General features: G+C 43.0%; 1 protein-coding gene across 7 annotated transcripts in view; it reads left to right on the top strand.

Moving 5' to 3' along the window:
• SLC12A7 (solute carrier family 12 member 7) overlaps positions 1 to 4,588 on the top strand; it is a 130,036-nt gene extending 125,448 nt beyond the window's left edge. For all 7 annotated transcript variants that reach the window (XM_060774624.2, XM_060774623.2, XM_060774629.2 and 4 more), the window contains 2 exons: positions 1,301 to 1,434; positions 3,884 to 4,588. In XM_060774624.2, the coding sequence (XP_060630607.2) occupies positions 1,301 to 1,434; positions 3,884 to 3,975 (226 nt within the window). In that variant the 3' untranslated portion in view covers positions 3,976 to 4,588. The remainder of the gene's footprint in view (positions 1 to 1,300; positions 1,435 to 3,883) is intronic.
• Positions 4,589 to 27,887: the final 23,299 nt, after the last annotated feature.

Genomic DNA, 27,887 nt, shown 5'->3' with positions numbered 1-27,887 from the left:
ACATCCTCCATACAGTCCAGATTTAGCACCATCTGACTTCCATCTGACTTCCATCATTATGCTTCTGATGAAAACGTTGAGAGAACTGTGAGATGCTGGTTGCAGAAACAGTGTGTCGACTTCTTCCATGATGGCTTCAGAAAACTTGTTCATCATGGGCAGAAATGTATCCAATTGTCTGATGATTATGTGGAAAAGTGAATAGTGATGGTTAAATAACACATTCTAAGGATTATTTCTGTGTTTGATTTATTAAAATATTCCCATCCAAACCCAAGTAACGAATGTGGAGGCATTACTTTTCATTCAACCCTTGTAATATGCTGAGGCGGAATTGACCAATTCAGGTCTTGGTACTATATCTGTTTATACATCCTATATTTCTGTTTCCTTGAGAAAGCGAGATATTTGTTTTGTTCAGATCAGAGCTCTCAAAGCAAATGTTGCAATGGACAGACTTCCAGCACACTGAGAATTAAATGTTTGGGTTTTCCTCTATTGGTTACATCCTAAGGGATGTTGACAAATCAGCTTTGCCTTTCCTAGAGCAGACAAGTTGAAACTGTGGTGGGAAGCACCTCCTGATCCATGGAAAAGAGTATTGGTGAAAACAATCTCCGACTGTTAGGGGAATGTAAACGTAGCATAGGTTATAGACATATTGGACAAGGAGGAAAATGTGTAAGAACTTCTATTGGGAAGCAACTAGTCATAAAGCTAGTTTTTCAAGGAGGAGTTTATAGTGATACCTGACAATGTATGGCGTCTCTTCATACATTGTCAGTTTCTGGAATCAGGATAGCACCATCCTACAATAAGGACTTCTAGATGGAGCAAGTGCATTTTGATGGCATGAAATCATACATCAGGTGGAGATGACAATGCTTGTCCTGCAGAATTTAGACATATGCTGTGCTTGAAATCACATGCAAAACATTTCTATTAAATACATATGGAGATTAATTACTTGATTACTTTACAAGTGAAACTATTTAAAGTACTCTTATCATTCCATATGATATATGAAGCAAATCTGTGGGAAACCAGATAGATTTGCTTTAGAGGTTTGAAACGATCCATATCACAGTTGACTGTCCTTGTTCTTGAATTGTAGATATTCTGCCATGTTTTTGCCCTCGTGTTTTTTTTTCTTTTCCATATAGACATGACATTAGTTGCTGATTACTAAGCATTCTCTGTTTGTATGGCTTAAGACATTTTGGCTGCAGCAGAAGCTTTTGCATTTAGTGTCAATAAAATGGTGCCAGCTGATTCAACTCTGATTGTTGCTTTGTCATAGGAACCAATCCAATGTGAGAAGGATGCACACTGCTGTCAAGCTTAATGGGGTTGTGCTAAACAAGTCACAGAATGCCCAGCTGGTGTTGCTGAACATGCCTGGACCTCCAAAAAACAGACAAGGGGATGAAAATTGTATCCTTTTATGTGTTATATGCCAAGACTCTTAGTTGTTTTTGTTGGGAAATGGCTACAGCTGTGGAATTCTTCAGAATAAAATGTGAAATAAAATCAGGAGATGAGGGACAGTCCATATTCATGAGATGGAGGGATAGTATCTAAGTTGTTCCTGATCCCTTAACATTGGCACATGCATCAGAAGCATTACATCTGCTTAAAGTTTATTTAATAACAAATGTAATAACATCTTTTTAATATGATGTCCAGAGAAGGGCGACTAAAACGATCAAGGGTCTGGAGAACAAGCCCTGTGAGGAGCGGCTTAAAGAGCTGGGCATGCTTAGGCTGAAAAAGAGAAGGCTGAGAGGAGACATGATAGCCATGTATAAATATGTGAGAGGAAGTCATAGGGAGGGGGGAGTGAACTTGTTTTCTGCTGCCCTGGAGACTAGGACGCGGAACAATGGCTTCAAACTACAAGAAAGGAGATTCCATCTGAACATAAGGTAGAACTTCCTGACTGTGAGAGCTGTTCAGCACTGGAACTCTCTGCCCTGGAGTGTGGTAGAGGCTTCTTCTTCGGAAGCTTTTAAACAGAAGCTGGAAGGCCATCTGTCAGGGATGCTTTGAATGCAATATTCCTTCTTCTTGGCAGGGGGTTGGACTGGATGGCCCATGAGGTCTCTTCCAACACTATGATTCTAGGATTCCATAGCAGAGTTTTACAGTCTTGAACCGTCACAACAGCTCAATGTGTTCAGAGACCTGAAGTTAAGCATACCAAAATAAAATGGCCCAGGGATGGGCAAAACAGTAGAATTGCTCTCCGTACCCCTTAGGGATTGCTGGTGACATCAGATAGCTTACATCCCAAATAGACTACTGCAATGTGCTCTATGTGGGGTTGCCTTTGAAGACTGTTCGGAAGCTTCAAGTGGTCCAATGGGCAGCAACGAGATTGCTCCCTGGAGTGACGTAGAAGGAGCACACAACCACCACCACCCCTGTTGTTTGAGCTCCACTGGCTGCCAGTCTGCTACAGAGCACAATTCAAAGTGATGGCTTTAGCCTATCAACCCCTAAATGCTTCCAGACCAGCTTATTTGTCCGAAAGTATCTCCCTCTATGATCCACCTTGGAGATTAAGATCATCAGGGGAGGCCCTCCTTGCAAGTGTGACTGGTGGGGACGAGAGACTGGGCCTTCGCGGAGATTAAGATCCTCCGGAGAGGCCCTGCTTTCCGTCCCGCTATTGTCACAGGTGCGATTGGTGGGGACGAGAGACAGGGCCTTCTCGGTGATTGCTCCCCAGCTATGGAACTCCCTTCCTGGTGAGATCAGGTGTCCCCCCTGTCCCCCCCGTCCTTTGGAAGGACAGTAAAAACTTGGCTCTGGGACCAAGCTTTCAGGGCAGGGCAATAAAGCAGCAATAGAAAAGATTACCGGGCCAATTAGATTTGACGCAGATGACTAGGACGGTTTTAAATGGTGTATTTTAATCTTTGATAAACGTTTTTAATGTTTATGTGTGTGTGTATATGAATTTGTGTCCTGGCACTGAATGTTTGCCATATATATGCTGTGCTCCACCCTGAGTCCCCTTCGGGGAGAGAAGGGCAGAATATAAATGTTTTAAATAAATAAATCACATTGGTGGCCCCTCTTCTATGGAGCTCCAGTGAAATTAGATTGGCCCCCTCCCTCCTGACCTTCAGGGAAAAAAACTAAAAACATGGTTCTGGGACCAAGCTTTTGGTCATTAAATGGAAGCAGTTCAATAAGAGACTATAATATAACATAATGACGACTCAGACTGGGCCTGGAATATGACCTGGATTATGTGATTTTAATTGATGTTTTAATGTTTATTTTTAATTGGTTGGATTTTAATGCATTTGTTTGTTTATTGATGTATATGCAGCATTTAATGTTGCCTTTTTAAGGCCATCCTGAGTCCTCTTTGGGGTTAAGAAGGTTGAGGTACAAGTGTGGTAAATAAATAAAAAAAATAAAAAAAATACATTTGAGGGGTGGTTGAAGTCATGTTCCCCAAGATCCCCAGAGGTGGCAATGCATCCTGACAATTGCCCACACCAGGGTTATGATTTTTTTTCCTGTGTCAGAAGTGACTTGAGAAACTGCAAGTCGCTTCTGGTGTGAGAGAATTGGCCATCTACAAGGACGTTGCCCAGGGGATGCCTGGATATTTTATCATCCTTGTGGGAGGCTTTTCCCATGTCCCTGCATGAGGAGCTGGAGCTGATAGAGGGAGCTCATCTGCGCTCTCCCCAGATTCAAACCTGTGACCTGTCTTCAGTCCTGCCAGCACAGGGGTTTAACCCACTGCGCCACCGGGGGCTCCATAGGGTTATGTTAATGGGCAGCTTATGATATTATTGTAATCATCATAACAGTTAGGTTTAATTGTATACTGTGTTGCTAAACCTTGACTTTCTGAATCTAGATATGGAATTCTTGGAGGTTTTGACAGAAGGCTTGAACAGAGTACTGTTGGTGCGAGGAGGCGGTCGTGAAGTCATCACCATTTATTCCTAATTATTTTTCTGAACGCACAAATATCTCTAGTAGCAACATCTGTTTTTGGATTTCAGTGCAGAACCTTGGCAAATTGTGGACTAATGACTTTGAGCCAGCCTTGTGTTTCTTGCAAACAGAATAGAATCCAAGAGTTAAAACCTATTTTTTTCTTTCCCAAAATTATGTAAGCAAAATTGTTTCCTACATAGAACTCTTAACATTTGTATTTACTGAGGAAATGTGTTATACATCTGTATATTTTTTTAATGTAGAAAACTGGGAGACTATTTTTTTGCTCTTGGGTTGCGTATGGGTTATGAAGGGACGTTCTTTTTGCACATAAATTCTAAATATGGCAAATGGAATATATGGGGGTTTTGTCATAGGAACAGACATTTAAGTTCTTAGTACTTTTTATAATGCTGAGAGAGAGAGAAGAGGTTTCAAGGAAATATTTTTTTAAAAGTCTGGTCTCCATATTTTGTACTATTGATCCTGCTGGCTGATAAGCAGGTTCTGTTTCCGTATCAAGTCTCCCCGGTTTTGTGTTCATATTCAGCCACAAATATGTGAATTGTTTAGCACTGTATTTTAATTAAAGATCGCTGGTTGAATAAAATTCTTCAATTTACCCACTGTTACCTAACTCTTTGAAAGTGCCACTTTTACTTATGATAATCTAAGCTTAAATTATTGCAGCAGAAGAAGAGAGGCTGCCTTTAAAAGGTCATCTATTAAAAATGGATCAAATCAAAATCCCATTTTAATACCATGGGCTAGCACCTGTTCAGTATTTATGAGATCATAAGTTGGACTTGCAATCTTGTAACCTTTATGATTCACATTAATGAGAAAACGTGACTCCAAAACTTATTTTTTTAAGCTAGGTAGCACCCAAACTGAAGGGTTTACAAGAAACTGCAGGTGGAGATGATGGGAAATGCTGGATTCAGCATTTTCCTGGTTGCAGAGCATATTGAGAAAAGCAGTAAGAATCTGAGAGGGTCTCTCCAGCTCAATGCACACACAAGAGCACTGCTGTCATCATTCTACAATGTCAGAGAATCTCTTCATAAGTTGGCCACGGCTTTCATTACAGATGCCAGTCTCAATGCTTTACAGTTTGCCTCTAGGGCAGAAGGAGGCGGCAGCCAGATGCCATTTTTGGCTAAATAAATAGGAATGCAGATACCAGATCAAATACCAAGTTTGATGCATGTCTCTTCAAATGTTCTAAATTATGAGGTGATGCCTTGACTGAAGTTCTGGTTGAAAACAAGGCATGAAGAAAGCTCTACCTTCAGCTGCTAAGAATTAAAATGAACAAATCTAGGTCTCAGTTGTTCTGTCCTTACAGGTTACAGTTCTAACCTTTTGTTTGTTATAGGAATTCTGCCAAGCCACAGTGCAGACAACAACAACCCTCGGGGTTCAATAAAGAATTTGCCTCTTCTGTTAGCAAGCAATAGGAGGACACACAAATGTTTTTGACTCTGGACTGCTTCAAGTGGGGACATGCCTCCATTATTTTTCCCATCACTGGGAGTAGACATCCCCTGATGCATGGATTTGTAGGATGGTGAGGGAAGGATATATAATAGATGTTCCTTCAGAGGCTTCCAGATTACTTTGGCAAATCCCACGTGTACAGATTTATAGAGGGCCATCATTGGATGCACACCTAGTTCAGACAAAAATCACAGATCGTGTCTCATCACCAGGAATTTTTAGTATCTCAATGCTATTTTTGGTCCCTAATAAAACAAGGAGTGGAGAGCCGCAAAAAGTCAACTAATTTGTCATAAAATAGATGTTTGCATGAAAACACTCCCCTATTTATTTACTTACTATATTTATATCCCACCTTTCTCGACCCTGAGGGGGACTCAAGGCGGCTTACAGCATAGGACTAATTCAATGCCTTAAAAACAATATACATCCAATATACAATTAAATAAACATTTCAATTAAAATTTTAACAAGATTTAACAAGATTAAGAAATATATACAATTCCAATTACAACTATAAAACCACATAATCCGCAAAATTTTGGAGAGAGATTATTTGGCATCTCTTGATCTCCAGGAGGCATACTTGCCTGTTCTGGTACATACAGCTCACAGGAAATAACTCAACTTTCTTTCTTTCTTTAGTCATAATTTCTAAAACAGATCTTTCGTTTAGACCAGGGGTCCACAAACTTTTTAAATAGAGGGCCAGGTCACAGTCTCTCAAACTGTTGGAGGGCCGGATTATAATTTGGAAAAAAAAATGAATGAAATCCTATGCACACTGCACATATCTTATTTGTAGTGCAAAAACACTTAAAATACAATAATTAAAATGAACAATTTTAACAAATATAAACTTATTAGTATTTCAATGGGAAATGTGGGCCTGCATTTGGCTGATGAGGCAGCGTTGTTGTTGTGTGCTTTCAAGTCGTTTCAGACTTAGGTTGACCCTGAGCGAGGGCCGGATAAATGATCTTGGAGGGCCGTATCCGGCCCCCAGGCCATAGTTTGAGGATCCCTGCTTTACACTGTCGTCATCCCTCCTCTGCCCCCAGATATTCACAAAGGTGTTGGTTGCCTTGGTGGAGCATCTGTCTACCATATCTAAACAATCTGTTGGTTTATTGTCCTTCGCTGGAAAGAGGCAGAGAGGAGTCTGGGCCACCTTGGACTGAGTTTCATGTGCTTGTAATCAACAGAGAACTGTCATTTTGATCTGGCTCAAAAGAATTCAGCATCTGGGTGCCATCATAGATGTGACCCACCCAGGCTGTTTCTCCCAGAGGATGGGGAAAAGATGCTACAGTTCCTGATCTGTGTAGCATTCATTCAATCCTCAAAAGCTGATGCTAAAGCTGGGCTCTACCAAACTGGCCTGATTTGCTAAATCAAAGAAACCTTCGTCATCCCTATCCAGGCTGGTGACAATTAGAAGCGTTGAATGGGAAAGTTTAGTAGTTGGACTATGGAAAATGTTATTCAGACCGTTCTCTCAGCTAAGAAGCCCTCCACTGGTGCAGACAAAAAGGGATATATCCTCATTATGTGCCAGTGGGATCCACCCTGGATTACTTGCAACAGGGCTTAAATAAAGGTTATAATACTAATGCCTTAAGGAGGTATGTGTCAGCTCTTGAAATGGCAACAAGGTAAACCACTCCCTATCTGCATGTGCAGAACTTCTTGCAAGGGTTTGAGCCACTGAGTTTGATGGATTTTAACTTTCATACATTAAAATATAATATTTTCAGTTGCTATTATGTCCACTTGTAGAGTCTTGGAGCTGAGAGCTCTGTTGGTAAGCAAAGAATTTGGTGTTTTCAAGAGTGAGAACAAACACTGCTTCCTCAGTTATACACTTTATTCCTAAAGTGAATCCAACTTTTTATTAATCTCAAGAAATCATGCTATCCTTTTGCTCAAAGAATGACACAGGTTGGGTATGCGTAGGGCTCTTACATTTTATTTGGAAAGCACAAGGGACTTAAGAAAGTCAAGTTACCTTCTTGTTTCATTTCGGGAAACTATTAAAGGACATTTGGTATCCTCAGTGTTGTCTAGATGATTGAGACTCTGTGCTGAGATAGCCTATGTTCAAAGTTGTTTGAATCTTGCTCAGGTAATTCAGACATGTCATGTGGCTACTCTGATGCTTTTGGTACCGCAGCATCTTTAGTGGATATTTGCAAGGCAGCCATGTGTAACTCACCATCATGGTCCTGTATATGACATTATAAGATTGACCAATTTGTCTCTGCCGAAGTGACACTTGATAGGCACGTTTTGCAGAAGTTTGCACCTCTGTAGGTATATTTTCTTGAGATTTATGAAGCCCTGTCTTGGAAATATGTGGAAAGAGCAAGACCTGTTGCGACGATTACCCTCCAGGACTGCAGAAAAACAACATTCAGAGTAAGTATCAATGTACCGATATTGGCAGAGATTAATTTGTAGAAGAGAAGGCTGAGATTGGGGAGGAATAGCTCCAAGTCTAGTACACAGAATTGGAAACTGTAGAAGGAGATGAAATGGACAAGCAACTTAACAGGATCATGCACCTTATTTATACATATAACTAGCCGTCCCCTGCCACGTATTGCTGTGGCCCAGTCTGTCTCGAGGAGTTTTGTGTGTGTATATATGTGTGTGTATATATTTGTGTTTATGTATATATGTTGTTGTTCATTCGTTCAGTCGTTTCCAACTCTTCGTGACCTCATGGAACAGCCCACACCAGAGCTCCCTGGCAGCTGTCACCACCCCCAGCTCATTCAAGGTCAATCCAGTCACTTCAAGGATGCCATCCATCCATCTTGCGTATGCGGGTGTATGTGTGTGTATGCGCGTGTATATATTTGTGTATTTGTGTATTTATGTGTACATGCATATTGTGTCTATGTGTGTGCTTGTCTATATGTATATTTATGTGGAAATGTATATGTGTGTGCATGTGGATAGGTATATATGTGTGTATGTATATGCATATGTGTATATGTATATATTTGTGTGTGTTTGTGCACATATATGTGTGTGTGTGTGTGTGTATGAATGTGTGCATGTGCATATGTGTATGAGTGTATGTGTATATGTATATATGGTGTATTTTGGGGTATTTAAGTCTGTTCCACTGGAGTTTTTTGTGTGTGTGTGTTTATGGGTGATGGACACTCATTGGACTGTTAAGTGTATTGTGTCCAAATTTCGTGTCAATTCGTCCAGTGGTTTTTGAGTTATGTTAATCCCACAAATGAACATTATATTTTTATTTATATAGATATGAGAAAATGAAAATATGTTTGTTTGTATGTATGTACGCACATATGTTTGTGATCGATTTCCAAGGCAACTCGCGCATCTTGAGAGCCCTGTAACTCCTGCCAACAACAGATCTGGACCAACATTGGCACATAGACCATCCCAACCCACAATCATAAAAACCTAGAGGGATTTGGAGGGAATTGACCCTGAATGTTAGGGAGTTATAGTTCACCCACATCCAGAAAGCACTGTGAACCCAACCAACAATGAATCTAAACTTGGCACACATACTTAATATGACAAACTTTAAATACTGGTGGGGCTTGGAGGGAATTAACCTTGGATGTTGGGAGTTATAGTTCAACCACATGCACAGAGCACTGTGAACTCAACTGATGATTGATAGGTTCCAAACTTGGCACACATACCCAACATGATTAATTTTAAGTACTGGTGAGGTTTAGCAGAAATTCACCCATGATGCTAGGAGTTGTGATTTAATAATAAATAATAAACTTTATTTATACCCCACCTCCATCTTCCCGATGGGGACTCAGGGCGGCTTACATGAGGCCAAGCCCAACAACACAATACAATAACTAAAATCAAAACACACACAATTTAACTTGATAAATTACATAAAACATAAAAATACAGTGAACAATATAAAATTAAAATCAATAACACCGTGATTGTGACAGTGACCATGAGCAGACATGTACAGAATAAAATACAAAATCTAATAAACTAAAATCATGGGGTGAGATAGGGATGGAGCAGATTATTTGTGAAGGAGAAACACTTCGGACATGAGGTCAAGAAAGGTCTTCGTACAGAAGAGGAGGAGGTATACTCTAAGGACAAATGTTGAGGGGTAGCAGCAATCTCAAATTATATGGTTAATCACCAAAAGCACAATGAAAGAGCCAGGTTTTGAGATTCTTTTCTAAGGTGGGGGCTCGTCTAATCTCATTGGGCAGTGTATTCCAACGTCACTGAACGACACTGGTGATGGATCTGGACCAAACTTGACACACATACACAACATTACCAACTTTGAATACTGGCACAGTTTGGGGAAAATTGATCCACATTTGGGAGTTGTAATTTACCCATATTCTTATGCATTTTCTAATGGGAGCATTCATTTAAAACAAAAGCAAATAATGTTTTTTTTCCCCAATAAATAGCATTACAAATTACCTTTCCCTAGGCTAGTAGAACAATAACAAAAATGATTTTTTGTCTCATGTTTCCCCTAAGCTGGCTGCAGAATGGGAAAAATGGTTGTTACTCTCCCAAACACTCTGCAATGGCAAACGTCATTGTGCCCAGTGGTGAATTAATTGCAGAATGGGAGATTTTTCTGAGATATATCACAAACAAAATTCTAGCCAGTCCCCTTCTTTCCATTTTATTCTCTTCAGCAGCCCTGGGAGGTGGTAAAGGCAGAGGAAAAGCAATCTGCTCAAGGTCACCCACTAAGTCTCCGAGCCATGCTGCACTGGAATAATAAGGCATTACAGAAGAACCTGGTAAACACATGTAACAACTATCACAGGCTTTTCTCCGTAATAGTTGCAGACCAGAGAGAGTTTTGTCATATTGCAAAAACTGACAGCTAAAGTGACACTTCACTCTTCTGCAATATTAGGTGTACCATATGAATGACATAGAAATCTAAAATTAGTTGACTCTAACATACTTGGCTACCTATAAGCTGTCTAGTCTCTATTTTAAGAAATAGCCAGGGAGTGGCTGCAGCGATCTTTATTTCTTCCCCAAAATTCCATTTTTGGAAGTCTTCGGACTTGGTTTGATGAGCACATGATCATAATTAGTTCTTGGTGAAGACATGTAAAATAATGGTACGATTATTTTGCTGCTCTGATACTCCTACAGAGCACTCTTTGACTATATCTTTCTAGTCATTACTGGAATAGTGAATGAAAAATGTAATGGAAATGTTTTTAAATCAGCAAAACATTTCTGCCAAGGGCAAGTAGTTCTCTGCATCATTAACAATTAAGTATTAATTGGTTCAAAGGTCCAAATTAGATCGAATCTATTGAAATACTTGCCAAATGGATAATTAACAGGTAGGTAGGCAGATCTGGCCAAAGTGGTCCACGCCTCAGTCACCTCTAGACTGGATTACTGCAATGCACTCTACATGGGGCTGCCCTTGAAAACGGCCCGGAAATTTCAGATGATCCAACGGGCGGCAGCCAGGTTGTTAACTGGGGCTCCTTACAGGGAGTGGTCAACCCTCCTGTTCAAGGAGCTCCACTGGCTGCCATTCATTTACCGGACCCAATTCAAGGTCAGGTTCTTATCTACAAAGCCCTGAACGGTTTGGGACCCGCCTACCTGCGTGACCGCATCTCCATATACGAACCCACACGATCCCTTCGATCATCCAAAGAGGCCCTGCTCTCGATCCCACAAGCATCGCAGGCGTGATTGGTGGGGACGAGAGAGAGGGCCTTTTCGGTGGTGGCCCCTCGACTCTGGAACGCACTCCCTAAAGACATCAGACAGGCCCCAACTTTGGCAGTCTTCAGGAGGAGCTTGAAGACGTGACTGTTCCAGTGTGCCTTCCCGGAATAATGATCCCATAGCACTTCGTCCTCCAAAGCACTTTAAATTTCTTTAGGTCTGCTCGTATGCCCTTCCGCAAACACCACTATCTCCTTTTCGTCTATGTCCCATCATTATTTCCAATTTTAACTGTACATTTGGCCTTCCCACTGTTTTTAATTGTGTGTTGTCTTATTGATAATGCATATTTTTATTGTCTATGTTTTTTTTTTATTTTAATTGCTTGTATTGTTGGCTCTTTGGTCCTTGAGACAATGGCTCTGGCCATTTTGGTACATGCCTTAGTTGTATCCTGTTTCAATTGCTGTAACATACACAGGCTGTGTTTTTATACATAAAGATTTCTTAGGTCTCCATGATAAACTTTTGCTTCAAAAAGGCCCTACGACTGAAAAAGTTTGCCTTGCTCTACAAGATTTGTTCAGACAGGGATTGTCTCTGCCTTCCTTTGAAACTGAAAGTGTGTGACTTGCTGAAGTCCCCCAAGTGGCTTTTCTTGGCCAAGTCTTGATTCAAATCATGGTCCCCAGAGTTGTAGCCCGACACTCAAACCACTATACAGCACTAGCTCTCACAGTAAATATTCAAACATGCTTGTTTGTGGGCTGGCTTGTTATTCAGGCTTGTCTGATGTTTTAGTAGGGATGTACATGTCTGCAAATAACAACATTCTCCAACTCACAAGATTGCGCCTGCTGAAGGGTGTGTGGAAATATTTTTTAGAGTTACATAAATTTGGTTCGACATGTCTGGCATTGTACCAGTTGGCCTCAGCCTCATGGATGTCTTTTCTGTTTCTGGACTGACCTAACGCATATGCTTGGAATATATACATGTATACGAACCCACACCCTCTTCAATCATCTGGAGTCGCCTGAGGGCTGAGAAAAGCGGTATATAAATGAAGTAAAATAAAATATATATATATATATATATATATATATATATATATATATATATATGCCAATAATATAGTAATAATAATAATGATAAAGCTTTATTTATACCCCGCCACCATCTCCTCAAGGGGACTCAGGGCGGCTTACATGAGGCCAAGCCCAACAACACATCAGTAAAATCAAAACAGCAAGCAAATAAAACAGTACAATTAATATAACTCACATATAAACAATAACACAGAGAATTTAAAACCTTATGGCTGGGCCAGATGTAATAAATTAAAAAATTTAAAATAAATACTGGTGTGAACAGAGGTAGGATGTATCTAAGCAGGAGGGTTTTAAAAGATAATGTAGGGGACCAACCCAACGGATAGTAAAATGCTTCTGAGGACAATTGCAGAGAATTAATCAAAGCAGGGCATTGTTTCCTTATTCGGGGAAGGCACGCTGGAATAGCCACTTTTCAGTCTCCTCCTAAAGACTGCCAATATGGAGGCTTGTTACTCCTTTCCACCTACTACTAAGGAGGCTGTCCAAGTCCTGAACCGGTGCTTGGCCACTGTAACGGACTGGATGAGGGCTAACAGATTGAAACTAAATCCAAACAAGACAGAGGTCCCCCTGGTCAGTTGAAAGGCCAAACAGGGCATAGGGTTACAGCCTGTGTTTGACGGGGTTACACTCCCCCTGAAGGCACAGGTTCACAGCTTGGGAGTGATCCTGGACTCATCGCTGAGCCTGGAACCCCAGGTCTCGGCGGTGGTCAGGGGAAGTCTGATCTGGCCACGGTGGTCCACGCTCTGGTTACATCCCGTATAGACTATTGCAACGCTCTCTATGTGGGGTTGCCTTTGAAGACTGCCCGGAAGCTACAACTAGTCCAACGAGCGGCAGCCAGACTACTAACAGGAGCGGGGTACAGGGAGCATACTACTCCTCTGTTGCGTCAGCTCCACTGGCTGCCAATCAGTTTCCGAGCACAATTCAAAGTGCTGGTGTTGACCTATAAAGCCCTAAACGACTCCGGCCCAATTTACCTGTCCGAACGGATTCTCCCCTATGAACCATCAAGGTTATTAAGATGTTCTGGTTATTAAGTCCCTCCTCTTTCGCAATCGCGATTGGTGGGGACAAGGGACAGGGCCTTTTTGGTGGTGGCCCCTTGGCTCTGGAACTCCCTCCCAATGGAGATTAGATCTGCCCCTTCCCTCCTCACTTTTAGAAAGCTGGTAAAAAACATGGCTTTGGAATACTGCATTTGCAGAATGATGACTGAGTCAATAACTGCTGACCACACAGGTGGATGGCGATGAATTTATTATTTATTCTGACGAACTGACCTTTTGTAAGTTGTATAATTGTATTTTAATGTATTTTGTACTATTGTATTATGATGTTTACTGTGGTTTATCTTATTGTATTTTAATCCTATGCTGTTAGCCGGCCTGAGTCCCTCTTCGGAGGTCGAGAAGACCGGGTTATAAAAGCTCGAAATAAATAAATAAATAAATAAATAAATAATATCCTTGGGGAGTGAGTTCCAGAGTCGGGGGGCCACCATAGAGAAGGCCCTCTCCCTCGTCCCCATTAATCGTGCCTGCTCGAAGATGATCGAAGAGATTGTGTGGGTTCGTATACATGTATATATGCCAAGCATATGCGTTAGGTCAGTCCAGAAACAGAAAAGGCATCCACGAGGCTGAGGCCGACTGGTGCAATGCCAGACATGTCGAACCAAATTTATGTAACTCTAAAAAATATTTCCACACACCCTTCAGCATTTTGCCATTGTAGCTACATGAATATATGTCAAAGTATTCTTAAGTCATAGGAAACTTTGGGTTATGCTACAGTTACATAGATGTCATCTCAATCATTTTCACTTGGGTAGATTATTGGATGCTAATCTATGAAACCTGGATGCACGAGTTGTATCCATTTAGAGCGAAATAGTTAACTGGTGGGCTGAGAATATGTGAAAGTTGATTATGCCTAGCATTTCACATAAATGTAATGGCTCACAAGTTTTTATCACAGACTGAGCGAAGAACCAGCAATTGCTTCATCCCCTGTCATTAGTCTGTTGTGTTCCTAGTCTATTTTTGTAACTTTGTAGCGATTGTGGCAGTCTAGTCATTAGAGATGTTCTAATTACTTATTGATTGCCCTTAATGTATTTCACAGTTGAAGTCATACAGTGCTCCAGATAACTCTTATGAACAATTTGAAAAGTTGTCCTCCCAACTGACCTTAATAGGGTACTTTGAAATACATCACTTCACAATCGTGATCTTTGCAAGCCTTCAAAAGGTAGAGGAATTTCAGAGGTAGTTTGCATAAGTAGTTCTTGGCTCTCATAGAGAATCCCTCAAAGGGGGATGAGTATTTCAATATGAATTGTTTATAAGTAGCTTTTAGCATGCAGAACGTTTTATCATCTGTGTTTTATCTTCACAGTCCTTTAAGGTGAATCACTAAGATGCTGTGGATGAGAACGTGTCTGCAGGTGAAAACCGGTGACTTGAATGTTCGGCCTACAACTAGGGAATTCTTTAGCAGAAAGAACTACTAGTTGATACTAACCAGCCAAAGTGAAAGGCAGACCTACATCGCTTTGCTCATTGCCTAATTTGAAAAAGAAGGAATTTCTTTACTGGGAGGAATTGTAAAATTTGTGGCCAAGTTGAGATTGTCGAAGGCTTTCATGGTTGGAATCACTGGGTTGTAGGTTTTTTTTGGGCTATATGGCCATGTTCTAGAGGCATTCTCTCCTGACGTTTCGCCTGCATCTATGGCAAGCATCCTTAGAGGATGCTTGCCATAGATGCAGGCGAAACGTCAGGAGAGAATGGCTCTAGAACATGGCCATATAGCCCGAAAAAACCTACAACAACATCTAAGGATGCTTGCCATAGATGCAAGCGAAACGTCAGGAGAGAATGCCTCTAGAACATGGCCATATAGCCCGAAAAAACCTACAACTCAGTTGAGGTTATTTTACCTGAATGATGTGGAAACTTCATTGCTGTGTATAAGAATGCTCTGGCACTGGTTATAAAACAGTTTATGAAGCTTAATGCTGAATACCACATAATTTGGAAGATCCATTAAATTTATTTTTGTGAATATTAGCAAAGCTGCTATTATTTTCCAGTCATAATAAAGCTAAACCATAACCCACTTTGTACGGCATGCAACTCGATTGGGGTGACAGACTGTGCCACGACTCTGAGTGTGAGTGCATGCAGGTCATATTTGAATGTTTTCATGTGTTTTAAAGAAATGCACATCAGCAAGAAAGGATTCTAATGTAGTCAGCTCGTCGATTTGTTTTTTTTCTCGAATGTAGGGAGCATTGAAGCAAAAGGTCCCCATTTTTCAATAATACAGATCATCTTTTCACAACCTCATTCTGTACAAAACAGCTTTTAGCTTCATAATCAAGAGTGAAATATCACCAACAGCAGCTGCAATCTCCTGCCAAGCTGCTTTCCCTTTGAAGAGAAATACTCGAGGAAATTATTGTCCTGTTACTTTTTATTGTAAATTCATATCTTTAGCCATTTTGCTTTTTGATGTCAGGGTTCCGTTCATGAAATCATGAAACTATCAAGTAATGCTCTCATTGCCAGCATAGGATTTCTCATGTAATACTCGAGTGGTGCTTTTATATTATTCTTTTGCACCTTGGGGTAAAGGGGAGCTCCATTGCTTCTTTCAAGAACAGACAAGCATCCCAAGCTCTGAGGATTACCTGGGAAGGAATCCCACTGGAGCATTGCAGCGTACCCAAATATCTGGGAGTCACTCTGGACTGTGCTCTTACCTACAAGAAGCACTGCCTGAACATCAAGCAAAAAGTGGGTGCTAGAAACAATATCATACGAAAGCTGACTGGCACAACCTGGGGATCACAACCAGACACAGTGAAGACATCTGCCCTTGCGCTATGCTACTCTGCTGCTGAGTACGCATGCCCAGTGTGGAACACATCTCACCACACTAAAACAGTAGATGTGGCTCTTAATGAGACATGCCGCATTATCACGGGGTGTCTGCACCCTACACCACTGGAGATATTACACTGCTTAGCCGGTATTGCACCACCTGACATCTGTCGGGAAGTAGCAGCCAATAGTGAAAGGACCAAGGCAGAGACATCTCCAGCTCATCCCCTGTTTGGGTATCAGCCAGCACGTCAATGACTTAAATCTAGAAATAGTTTTCTAAGATCTACAGAGACACTCGCTGGAACACCTCAGCAAGCGAGAGTCCAAAAGTGGCAGGCTCAAACCCAGAACCTCAACCAATGGCTGATACCAAATGAGAGACTCCCCCCTGGGCACACAGAGGACTGAGCGACTTGGAAGGCACTGAACAGTCTGCGCTCTGGCACCACGAGATGCAGAGTCAACCTTCGTAAATGAGGCTACAAAGTGGAATCCTCGACATGGGAGTGTGGAGAAGAGCAAACCACTGACCACCTGCTGCAATGCAACCTGAGCCCTGCCACATGCACAATGGAGGACCTTTTTGCAACACCAGAGGCACTCCAAATGGCCAGATACTGGTCAAAGGACATTTAATCAACTACCAAACTTGCAAATTTTGTGTTTTGTCTGTTTGTAGGTTTTGTTCTGTTAGAAATGTAATACAATTGACTACAAGAAGCACTGCCTGAACATCAAGCAAAAAGTGGATGCTAGAAACAATATCATACGAAAGCTGACTGGCACAACCTGGGGATCACAACCAGACACAGTGAAGACATCTGCCCTTGTGCTATGCCCTGACACGACAAATAAATAAATAAATATTGCTTCCTAAACAGCCTCAAGCATGGACTTTCACTTGCTTTCCCACACTATTAGCATTCTAATTTCAGACTTAAGGAAGCTCCTCTTGAAACTTGCACCTGATTATCTTCCTAAAAATGGCAATGTTGTATGCCTCAAAGCTAGGAAACTTCAAGGATGCATAAAAAAGAGACAAAAGCGCAACACAACCATTCAATGCTAAGGCTTGCCACCAAAATAGAACTGTAGAGGAGTGTCCAAAATGCCAAGGTCTATGTACCCCAGTCCTCTCCAGTATTTTCTGTTCACCATGGGAATTCTCTGTGCCAAGTTTGAGTGCATTGCATGGCTGCATGAGTTCAGAATGCTTTTGGATGGGCGAGGACTATAAATCCCAGCAGCTCCAAAATGCCAAGGTCTATGTACCCCAGTCCTCTCCAGTATTTTCTGTTCACCATGGGAATTCTCTGTGCCAAGTTTGAGTGCACTGCATGGCTGCATGAGTTCAGAATGCTTTTGGATGGGAGAGGACTATATATCCCAGCAGCTCCAAAATGCCAAGGTACCCCCATCCTCTCCAGTAATTTCTGTTGGTTATGGGAGTTCTGTATGCCAAGGTTCTTCAATTCCATTTTTGTTGGAGTTCAGAATGCTCTTTGATGGCTGAGGAACTATAAATCCCAGCAACTACAACACCCAAATGTCAAGATCCATTTCCCCCAAATTCCACCATTTTTCAAATTTGGGCATATTGAGTATTCATGCCAAGTTTGGTCCAGATCCATAGTCATTTGGGTTCTCAGTGCTTTCCAGATGTAGGTGAACTACATCTCCCATAAATCACTGTCAATTCCTCCCAAACTCCTCCAGTATTTTCTGTTGGTCATGCGAGTTCTTTGTGCCAAGTACCACTGATATATGGCAAAGCTGGTGCTTCATCCCTTGCTAGGACCTTCCATGGTGAGCCACGATGGAAGGAACAAAACTTGACCTTGACCATACGTTTTCGGTCCAGCTGAAGCCTTTTTCCCTTTGTCTAATTCTCTGCAAATTATTCTTTCACTTCTTCCTACTTTAGCAACTATAAATGGCCTGTTAGTTCCAACTAGATCAGACCTATTGAATTAATGGAGCTTACGTAAGTGTTGACTTGCCAAGTAACCATTGATTCATTGGGTTTACTCTAGATGGGACGAACAACTGGATTCAGGCCAATGACTGTGGCTAAATGAGATTCGTCATTGTAAACTCCCCCCTCTCCTCTAAACATGTCAGCCTTCAGCAAGATGAAACCAGATGGGTTAATGGCTTGTCTTGTTAATCCACATCTTTACTGGAAAGGATGGTTTTTTGATTTAGGGAAGAGTTGGCTTAATTCAGCTACTAGGAACGGTGATTGTCTTTTTGGCTGAAGGAGTTTGGAAGCTAGTAGATAAACTACAAGGAGCCTGCCATGTTATCTGAAATGTGTAACATTAATCTTCCTGTTATCTTTAAGGAGAACTTTAACAAGTTGGTCTGAACAATGTATTGTCGAAGGCTTTAATGGTCAGGATCACTGGGTTGTAGTAGGTTTTTCAGGCTGTGTGGCCATGATCCAGAAGCACTCTCTCCTGACGTTTCACCCGCATCTATGGCAAGCATCCTCGGAGGTTGTGAGGTCTGTTGGAAACTAGGAAAATTGGGTTTATATATCTGTGGAAAGTCCAGGGTGGGAGAAAAAACTCTTGTCTGTTGGAGGTAGATGTGAATGTTTCAATTGGCTACCTTGATTAGCATTTGGTGGTCTGGCTGTTTTTAGGTGTTACTGCCTGGGGGAATCCTTTGTTGAGAGGTGATTAGCTGTTCATGATTGTTTCTTGTCTGGAGTTCCCGTGTTTTTTATCTATATAAATAAAAATGTAATGTTTGTTTGTGGGATTAACATAACTCAAAACTTACTTGCTTACTTACTTACTTAGGCGATCCCTCGATTTCTGAGGAGGATTGTCTTCCAGTATTCTTGTGGGTCCGTATGTGGCTGTGGTGCCCTATTCTTGCTCTGCATCTTCTTCCGCAGTGAGGGCATTGGTTTCCAGGTGGAAGGGGGTCTCGGTCGGGGTTGGCTTGACGCACCTTCCTCTTGGCACGCTTCTCCCTTTTGCCCTCCATTCATGCCTCTTCAAATTCTGCAGCACTGCTGGTCACAGCTGACCTCCAGCTGGAGCGCTCAAGGGCCAAGGCTTCCCAGTGGTTTTCATAACTCAAAAACCACTGGATGAATTGCCGCCAAATTTGGCCACAAGACACCTACTAACCCAAGGAGTGACCATCACTGAAAAAAATTGATTTTGTCATTTGGGAGGTGTAGTTGCTGGGATTTATAGTTCACCTGCAATCAAAGAGCATTCTGAACCCCACCAATGATGGAATTGAACCAAATGTGGCACACAGGACTCCCATGATCAACAGGAAATACTGGAAGAGTTTGGTAAGCATTGATCTTGAGTTTGGGGCTTGTAGTTCATATACCCAGAGAGCACTGTGGACAAAAACAATGATGGATCTGGACCAACTTGGCATGAATATTCCATATGCCCAAATATGAACACAGATAGAGTTTAGCGGAAATAGACCTTGACATTTGGGAATGGTAGTTACTGGGATTTATAGTTCACCTACAATCAAAGAGCATTCTGAACCCCACCAATGACAGAATTGGGGCAAACTTCCCACACAAAACCCCCATGACCAACAGAACATACTTAAAGTCATCCAGTCCAACTCCCTTGACCAGGGCAAGAAAACATAATCAAAGCCCTCCTGACAAAGAGCCATCCAGCCATAGATATATATATGATTCACACACAGAGAGATATAGTATCATAGATTTGAAAAGGACCCCTAAAGAAGGACAATTATATATTGCATGTTCCAGAGTAGGCAAACCAGACAACCTCCACATCAACACTGACAAAGAAACAGCAAGAAATACTGTTTACCCACAAGCATAAAGACATTACATATATTAAAAACCAACACTTTCTCATTACTTTATTTTCCAGATCATCAAACTGGGCCACAGCAACGCGTGGCAGGGGATAGCTAGTTTGCTGTTATAATTTTAGAGGGTTTTTTTTTGTCTGAACAGTTGCCGGATTCTCCATTTAGGAGGCTTTTAAACAAAGATGGGATTATTTATTTATTTATTTATTTATTTATTTATTTATTACTGCGCTTGTATACCGCTGTTTCTCAGCCTAAATTGGCGACTCAACGCAGTCTCTCAGGAGTATTTTAGCTGTGTATTCCTGCATAGCAAGGGATTAGATGTCCAGATCTGTCACTCCTTCTCACCTGTCACCAAGGAGGCTGTCCAGACCTTGAATCGGTGCTTGGCTGCTGTGTCGGACTGGATGAGAGCTAACAAACTGAAATTGAATCCAGACAAGACAGAGGTCCTACTGGTCAGTCGTAAGGCCGAACAGGGTTACAGCCTGTGCTGGACGGGGTTACACTCCCCCTGAAGACTCAGCTTCGCAGCTTGGGAGTGATCCTGGACTCTTCGCTGAGCCTGGAACCTCAGGTTTCAGTGGTGCCCGGGAGAGCTTTTGCACAACTAAAACTTGTGCACCAGTTGCGCCCATACGTTGGGAAGTCTGATCTGGCCACAGTGGTCCACGCTCTTGTTACATCCCGAATAGACTACTGCAATGCACTCTACGTGGGGTTGCCCTTGAAGACTGTTCGGAAACTTCAACTGGTCCAGCGAGCGGCAGCCAGATTGCTCACAGGAGCGACATACAGGGAGCACACAACCCCCCTGCTGTGTCAGCTCCACTGGTTGCCGGTTCAGTTCCGAGCACAATTCAAGGTGCTGGTTTTGACCTACAAAACCCTTTACGGTTCCGGTGCAGTGTATCTGTCCGAACGTATCTCCCTCTATGTCCTACCCTGGAATTTGAGATCATCTGGGGAGGCCCTGCTCTCGACCCCACCACTATCACAAGTGAGGTTGGTGGGGATGAGGAGCAGGGCCTTCTCAGTGGTGGCCCCTCACCTGTGGAACTCACTCCCGGGGGAAATTATGGCATCAACATCCCTCCTCTCCTTCAGGAGGAAGGTAAAGATGTGGTTGTGGGACCAGGCCTCAAATTGTGCCTTGCTTTTGTAAGCCGCCCTGAGTCTCCTTCGGGGTGAGAAGGGCGGGGTAGAAGCAACCGAAATAAATAAATAGACTAGATGGCCCTTGTGGTCCCTTCCAGCTCTAAAATTCTGTGTTTCTATTGTGAGAAAGTAATCTTCAGTGGGATAACTGTGTTGCAGAACAAACATGTGAAGGCTGTGTGTTTAATTACATGAATAAATAAATTCTTTCCCCGGGCAATCTCAATGTTGTGTGTGTGTTTCTTAAACGTAAACCAGTGCCATATTACATTATGTGAATTGAAAAGATTTACAGTGTCTTATTTTGCATAATTTATTCTGCTTTTGCTCTGCACAAAGAATCAGGAAATCCTATTCAACCACACCTTCAGCTTCTGAGGCATCTTAAAGGCATTTACGAGCTACTTGCTTTTCAGCGAACTGTAATGAAGGGCTGAAGTGTCCTCAAAGCAAGTCGAGAAGAACAAGCTGCGATCAATAGTAACTTGAGATTTGCCCCCGGTGCCACCATGCCTTTTTTTGGCCTAACCATTGAATCGTGACATACTCAAAGCAACTTCTATAGCACTGAAGGATTTCCTCTACCTCTTACACACACTTACCCAGAAGTAGGTCTGTTACTTCAATGGGATCCATTTTTGAATAGACGGATATGCACAGAGCTGTACTATTAATGTATAAAGGCAAGGGGTGGGGGCAGGTACAGTCTTCTACTTTATTTTTTCATGTCAGGAGCGACTTCAGAAACTGCAAGTCGCTTCTGGTGTGAGAGAATTGGCTGTCTGCAAGGACGTTGCCCAGAGGACTCCCTGATGTTTTGATGTTTTTACCATCCTTGTGGGAGGTAAATAGACACCTCAAAGGTCACGTGGCCGGCATGACTGCATGGAGTGCCATTACCTTCCCGCCAAAGCAGTACCTATCGATCTACTCACATTTGCATGTTTTTGAACTGCTAGGTTGGCAGAAGCGGGGGCTGACAGTGGAAGCTCATGTCGTTCCTCGTAATCGAACCTGCAACCTTTCGAACAACAAGTTTAGTAGCCCACTGCGCTACCGGGGACACCAGGGCACTCTTGAGGCGCGCTTGGGGGAAAATAGACCTTGACATATGCGAGTTGTAGTTACTGGGATGTATAGTTCACCTACAATCAAAGAGCATTCTGAACTCGACCAATGATGGAATTGAACCTAATATGACACACAGAACTCCCACGACGAACAGAAAATATATATCAGTGTTTGGTTGGGGGGGCGGCGGTGCCAAAATACTGTTTGCTTACCGTTGAAAATTACCTAGGGCCACCTCTGTGTTTTACCATCCTTGTGGGAGGTAAACGTTGTCCATAGACAAGCGTTGTCCATAGACACCTCCAAGGTCACGTGGCCGGCATGACTGCATGGAGCGCCATTACCTTCCCGCCGAAGTGGTACCTATTGATGTACTCACATTTGCATGTTTTCGAACTGCTATGTTCTGGTACAGCTGTACCAGGAGCTCCAATTTTGTTTGCTTTGCATTTAATGTTTGTTTGCAGTCCTAAGTTTCAGGGACTCTGCAGATAGGTGGCTTCCTTTGGTTGCAGTTATAGGGCAAGCCACCTGCCCATCATCGTTGAGTTTGGTCCCGCCCCTTGCTCAGGGCAATTGGGAAGGGAAGGGAGCCATTTTTAGTTAGTCTCAGCAAGGTTAACCAGTGTACAGGATGTGTGTAAACTTCCCCTGTACAAAAGCTTCAACCTTTAAGAACTCCAGGGAAGCATCCCCACAGCTTTAAGAATTTCCAGGGAAACAGCCCTAAAGACCAAAGAACTCCAGCTGGAGAACATCTACTGCCTTGCTGGTAGGTCCACTCAGCGTTCAAGACGCAGTTTGACCCGGTAGTGGAGCCCACATCAGTACGGGTTAGATTACAGTCAGCCTGGGAAAATCTTTTGTTGAGAGGTGTTAAGATGTGCCTGGTTGTTTGTGCCAGGCTCAGCCAGGCCTTCAAATGCTAATGAGGGTGGTCAATTGAAACATTCACACCTAGCTCCAGTAGAGAAGAGCTCTTTGCCCCACCCCAGCCATTCCACAGATATATAAACCCATTGTCCTAATTCCAGCAGACCTCACTACCTCTGAAGATGCTTGCCATAGATGCAGGCGAAACGTCAGGAGAAATGCCTCTAGAACATGGCCCTATAGCCCGAAAAACCCCACAAGAACCTAGTGATTCCAGCCATGAAAGCCTTCGACAATACATCTAAAGACTGTTTGTGGTGGAAACCTCTGAGAACTTCTCCTTGGGCCCCTGGCTCCCCGCTGGGCAAAGGTTACACATCCTGTTTTAAAGACAATTAATTACAGGCCCAGCGCGCGACAGAACAGCTAGGTTGGCAGAAGCGGGGGTTGACAGTGGAAGCTCATGTCGCTCCCTGTATTTGAACCTGCGACCTTTCGGACAACAAGTTTAGTAGCTCAGTGGTTTAACCCACTGTGCTACCGGTGGCACTGGGGGCTCTATTATCTGGGCGGAGGCCACAAGGGGGTGCTAGACAGAGAAGGATAGTCCATTTTATGTGGGGGGGGGGGAAGGAGGTTGAAGGAGTTAAACAATTCCCCCCCCCCCCATTTTCCTGTTATTCCCCCAGCCCATGTCCTAGTCTTGGAAACAACCCTTGTTTATGACATGAGAAATGGGGAGAGGGAATAACCAGCGAAAATGGGGAAAATTGTTTTGCTCCTTCAACTCCCCCTCCCCCCAATAAAATGGACTATCCATCCCTTTTTGGAGTCTGCCCAGATACCGGAACAGTACGTTACGTGGAAGTTAAAGTCAAATAAAGTGCATTTGCTCCCAGGAAACTCTGGATCTAACATTTTGTGTTTTAGCACATTTTCTAAAGGACTAAGTGGAACGCTTTCTCCCTCCCCTCCTCGCCTTTGCCACAATGACCTTCGTTTGAAGCCAGGCTCAGAATCACCATTTCATTTGGCTTGTTATGTAGTTTTTAAAGATGTTCTGCGACTTGAGCCCGCAAAGTGGTATCGGGAAAATTGCTCAGAAAATGCTGTTTGTACACTGGGTGATTCTGATCTCTCAATCAAAGTCTGTGCAGTAAAGACGACAAGGACATTTTCTTGGCTGTATAGACTCGGTACCAAGAATAATGCAGCGATGGAGGTCAGCTGTTGTGTCGCCCACTTTCCTGACCTCTCCAGCAGTCTGCTATTGTTTGCCTGAGCAAGTAGCATGCTGTACCTTCAGCGGGGACTGCCTACTTGGCAATTGCTAGGAACTGTCTTCTTGGCACTCTGCCTGTGAATGGGAACAAATGCTTGGCAGGAAAGTGTCCTGCAAATGGTAAATAAACAACAAAACTAATTGGGAAATGCACTAGCTTTTGCTTTCAGGGCCTATTAATTTTATACTCAGGGATTGAAGGAGTGTAAGCACAACCTAGGAGCCACTGGGGGCGCAGTGGATCAAACCACTGAACTGCTAAACTTGTTGACCGAAAGGTTGCAGGTTCGAATCCAGGGAGTGGTGTGACCTCCTGCTGTCAGCCCTAACTTCTGCTAACCTAGCTGTTTGAAAACATGCACAAGTGAGTAGATCAATAGGTACCGCTCCGGCGGGAAGATAACGGCGCCCCATGCAGTCATGCCGGCCACATGACCTTGGAGGCGTCTATGGACAACACCAGCTCTTTGGCTTAGAAATTGAGATTAATACGAACCCCCAGAGGTGGATACAACTGGACTTAATGTCAGGGGAAAACCTTTACCTTAACCTACCCCAAATAATACTTCTTTGGATAGGTAGGGACGGCTCAACCCATTATGCAAAGTAAGCATTTGCAGTATAGTTCATTTTGCCCAGGGGCGCTCTTGAGGCGCTCTTGAGGGAAAATAGACCTAGAATCATGGAATCATAGAATCAAAGAGTTGGAAGAGACCTCATGGGCCATCCAGTCCAACCCCCTGCCAAGAAGCAGGAATATTGCATTCAAATCACCCCCGACAGATGGCCATCCAGGCTCTGTTTAAAAGCTTCCAAAGAAGGAGCCTCCACCACACTCCGAGGCAGAGAGTTCCACTGTGGAACGGCTCTCACAGTCAGGGTGATCCTCTTCCCAAAGGGGCCGGGCCCTTGAGCCTCATCTAGCCCCTCTCATTCCTGCTCCACTCGGCTACCGGGTGCACGAGCAGAGCCGGTGCTCAATCGTTCTCTACGTTCAATCCCTTTCCCGATCCCCTGGCGCTCCACCCACCTCCTCTCCTCTCCCCAATCCGCAGGTGGGCCAAGGGGTGGAGTCGCTGCGCCTGGCCCGCTTCGGGTCCGGAGGCATGTCTGAAGACCCCAGCGTGTGCACCAAAAGTTGCCTCTTCTCCTGACTTTCTCTTCAGCCATTGGGACCAAGAGAGAGAGAGAGAGAGCCCCTCCGGCTGGAGGTATCTCCCACCTACGCTCCCTCCTTTGTTTTTGCGCCTACCTTCAGGAAAGGTGGGCATCTCCACCTCTCTCTCTCTCTCTTTCTCTCTCTCTTGGTCCCAATGGCTGAGGAGAAAGTCAGAAGAGGTGACTTTTGGTGCACACGCCGGGGTCTTCAGGCACGCCTCCGGACCCAAAGCGGGCCAGGCAAGGGAGCAAGTGCGGCAAGTGTAGTTACTGGGATGTATAGTTCACCTACAATCAAAGAGCATTCTGAACTCCACCAATGATGGAATTGAATCAAATATGGCACACAGAACTCCCACGACGAACAGAAAATATATATCAATGATTGGTTGGGGGGGGGGGGCAAAATACTGTTTGCTTACCGTTGAAAATTACCTAGGGCTGCCTCTGCCTACAATCAAAGAGCATTCTGAACTCCACCAATGATGGAATTGAACCAAATATGGCACACAGAACTCCCACGACGAACAGAAAATATGTATCAGTGATTGTTTGGGTGGGGGGACGGGACAAAATACTGTTTACTTACCGTTGAAGCCCTACTTACCTAGGGCTTCCTCTGGGGATAGGACTAGTTCTAATAGAAAAATACTATTTTGAAGGTCCATGTATGTGGCTAGTTACTGGAAAATATATGAATAAGTATTTCAGATTTGAGGTATGATGGGAATTGATATGACAAATGTCAGCCGCCAGGGGACTTTAGTGGCATGTACAGCAAGGGAATTAGATTCCCTGCTCTTAAAAAGGAAAATGGGAGCTGGAATCCTGTTGGGGCATTGCATTTTTGTAAGGGGGGTTGTGCATTGTGTAACATCTGTATCCAGTAGAGGGCTGCTCCATAACAGAGGAAACAAAGTGATAGTATGCAATGGACAAGTGCCCATAACATTGCCCCTAATGCACATCAGCCACCAATATGCTTCCTACATTTTTGTTGGTGTCTCTTTCTATATCTTCAAAATGCAGTAACCAGGGTTTTGGAGGGCTCTGCTCTGTAGCTAATGATGTGCAAAGTTATGTAACATAACAAATCATATCATATACCACTTAGAGTTTGCCTAAAGTATGTTGAACCTTCAGAATTTGGTAGAGTAGGTAACTCTGGATTTTTCACTGTCAAGTGGTGGGGGTATTTCTGGTAAGAGCAATGGAAAGAAGCCATTTTTCCCTTTCTTAAATTGTGGCATCTGTTACAGAAGAGTATACATGCTCAATGTATTGTCAGAAGCTTTCATGGCTGGAATCAATGGGTTATTGTAGGTTTTTCAGGCTATATGGCCATGTTCTAGAAGCATGCTCTCCTGACGTTTCGCCTGCATCTATGGCAAGCATCCTCAGAGGTAGTGAGGATGCTTGCCATAGATGCAAGTGAAACGTCAGGAGAGAATGCTTCTAGAACATGGCCATATAGCCTGAAAAACCTACAACAACCCAGTATAGATGCTACTCTTCCGTTGGTTCAATCTGATTCTCACTTTGCTAAAAGCTGGGGCAAAATGGGACAAGAGGAAAGGGCCCAGAATTGGTTAGTGTGGGGAAAGGGAAATCTCAACAACTTTTTATTTTTTGTCTCAATCCAAGCAGGTTAAACAACATTTTTTTAAAAAAAATAGTATTCTTTTTTTTTTTTGGATGTCAGTAGTATATCATTTTTTTTTGGATGTCAGTAGTATATCATTTTTGTTGTGTACATATGTTTGATGACTACTTTAGATCACAATACTCCAGGTCCTCAATTTTAGGATTAGGAGCCCCTGCTGGCACAGTGCCGGCAGGACTAAAGACTGACAGGTCACAGGTTCAAATCCGGGGAGAGCACGGATGAGCTCCCTCTGTCAGCTCCAGCTCCCCATGCGGGGACATGAGAGAAGCCTCCCACAAAGGATGGCAAAACATCAAAACAGCCTGGCGTCCCCTGGGCAATGTACTTGCAGACGGCCAATTCTCTCACACCAGAAGCAACTTGCACTTTTACAAGTTGCTCCTGACATGAAAGAAAATAAAATAAAATTCTAGGACTTACATCACTCTCGTCTGATGGAATATGCCAAATCTGTATGCAACATTTCTGAGGAAAACTACGTACAATGCCATTTTTATTTAAGAATAGAAAACTATCCATCATTGAGTTCCAGCTGATATTCCAGCAAATGATAAATGCTTTATTTTGTCCCAGCCCTTCCCACAAAAATTCAAATTGCAGGATAATATTTTCTTCTATAACTCTGAATACATATATATGAAATATCTTTTGATCCATTTTTA

This window comes from Anolis sagrei, chromosome 4 (genome assembly GCF_037176765.1).
Source record: "Anolis sagrei isolate rAnoSag1 chromosome 4, rAnoSag1.mat, whole genome shotgun sequence".
NCBI lineage: Eukaryota > Metazoa > Chordata > Lepidosauria > Squamata > Dactyloidae > Anolis > Anolis sagrei.
This window is presented reverse-complemented; position numbering and strand designations above follow the sequence as displayed.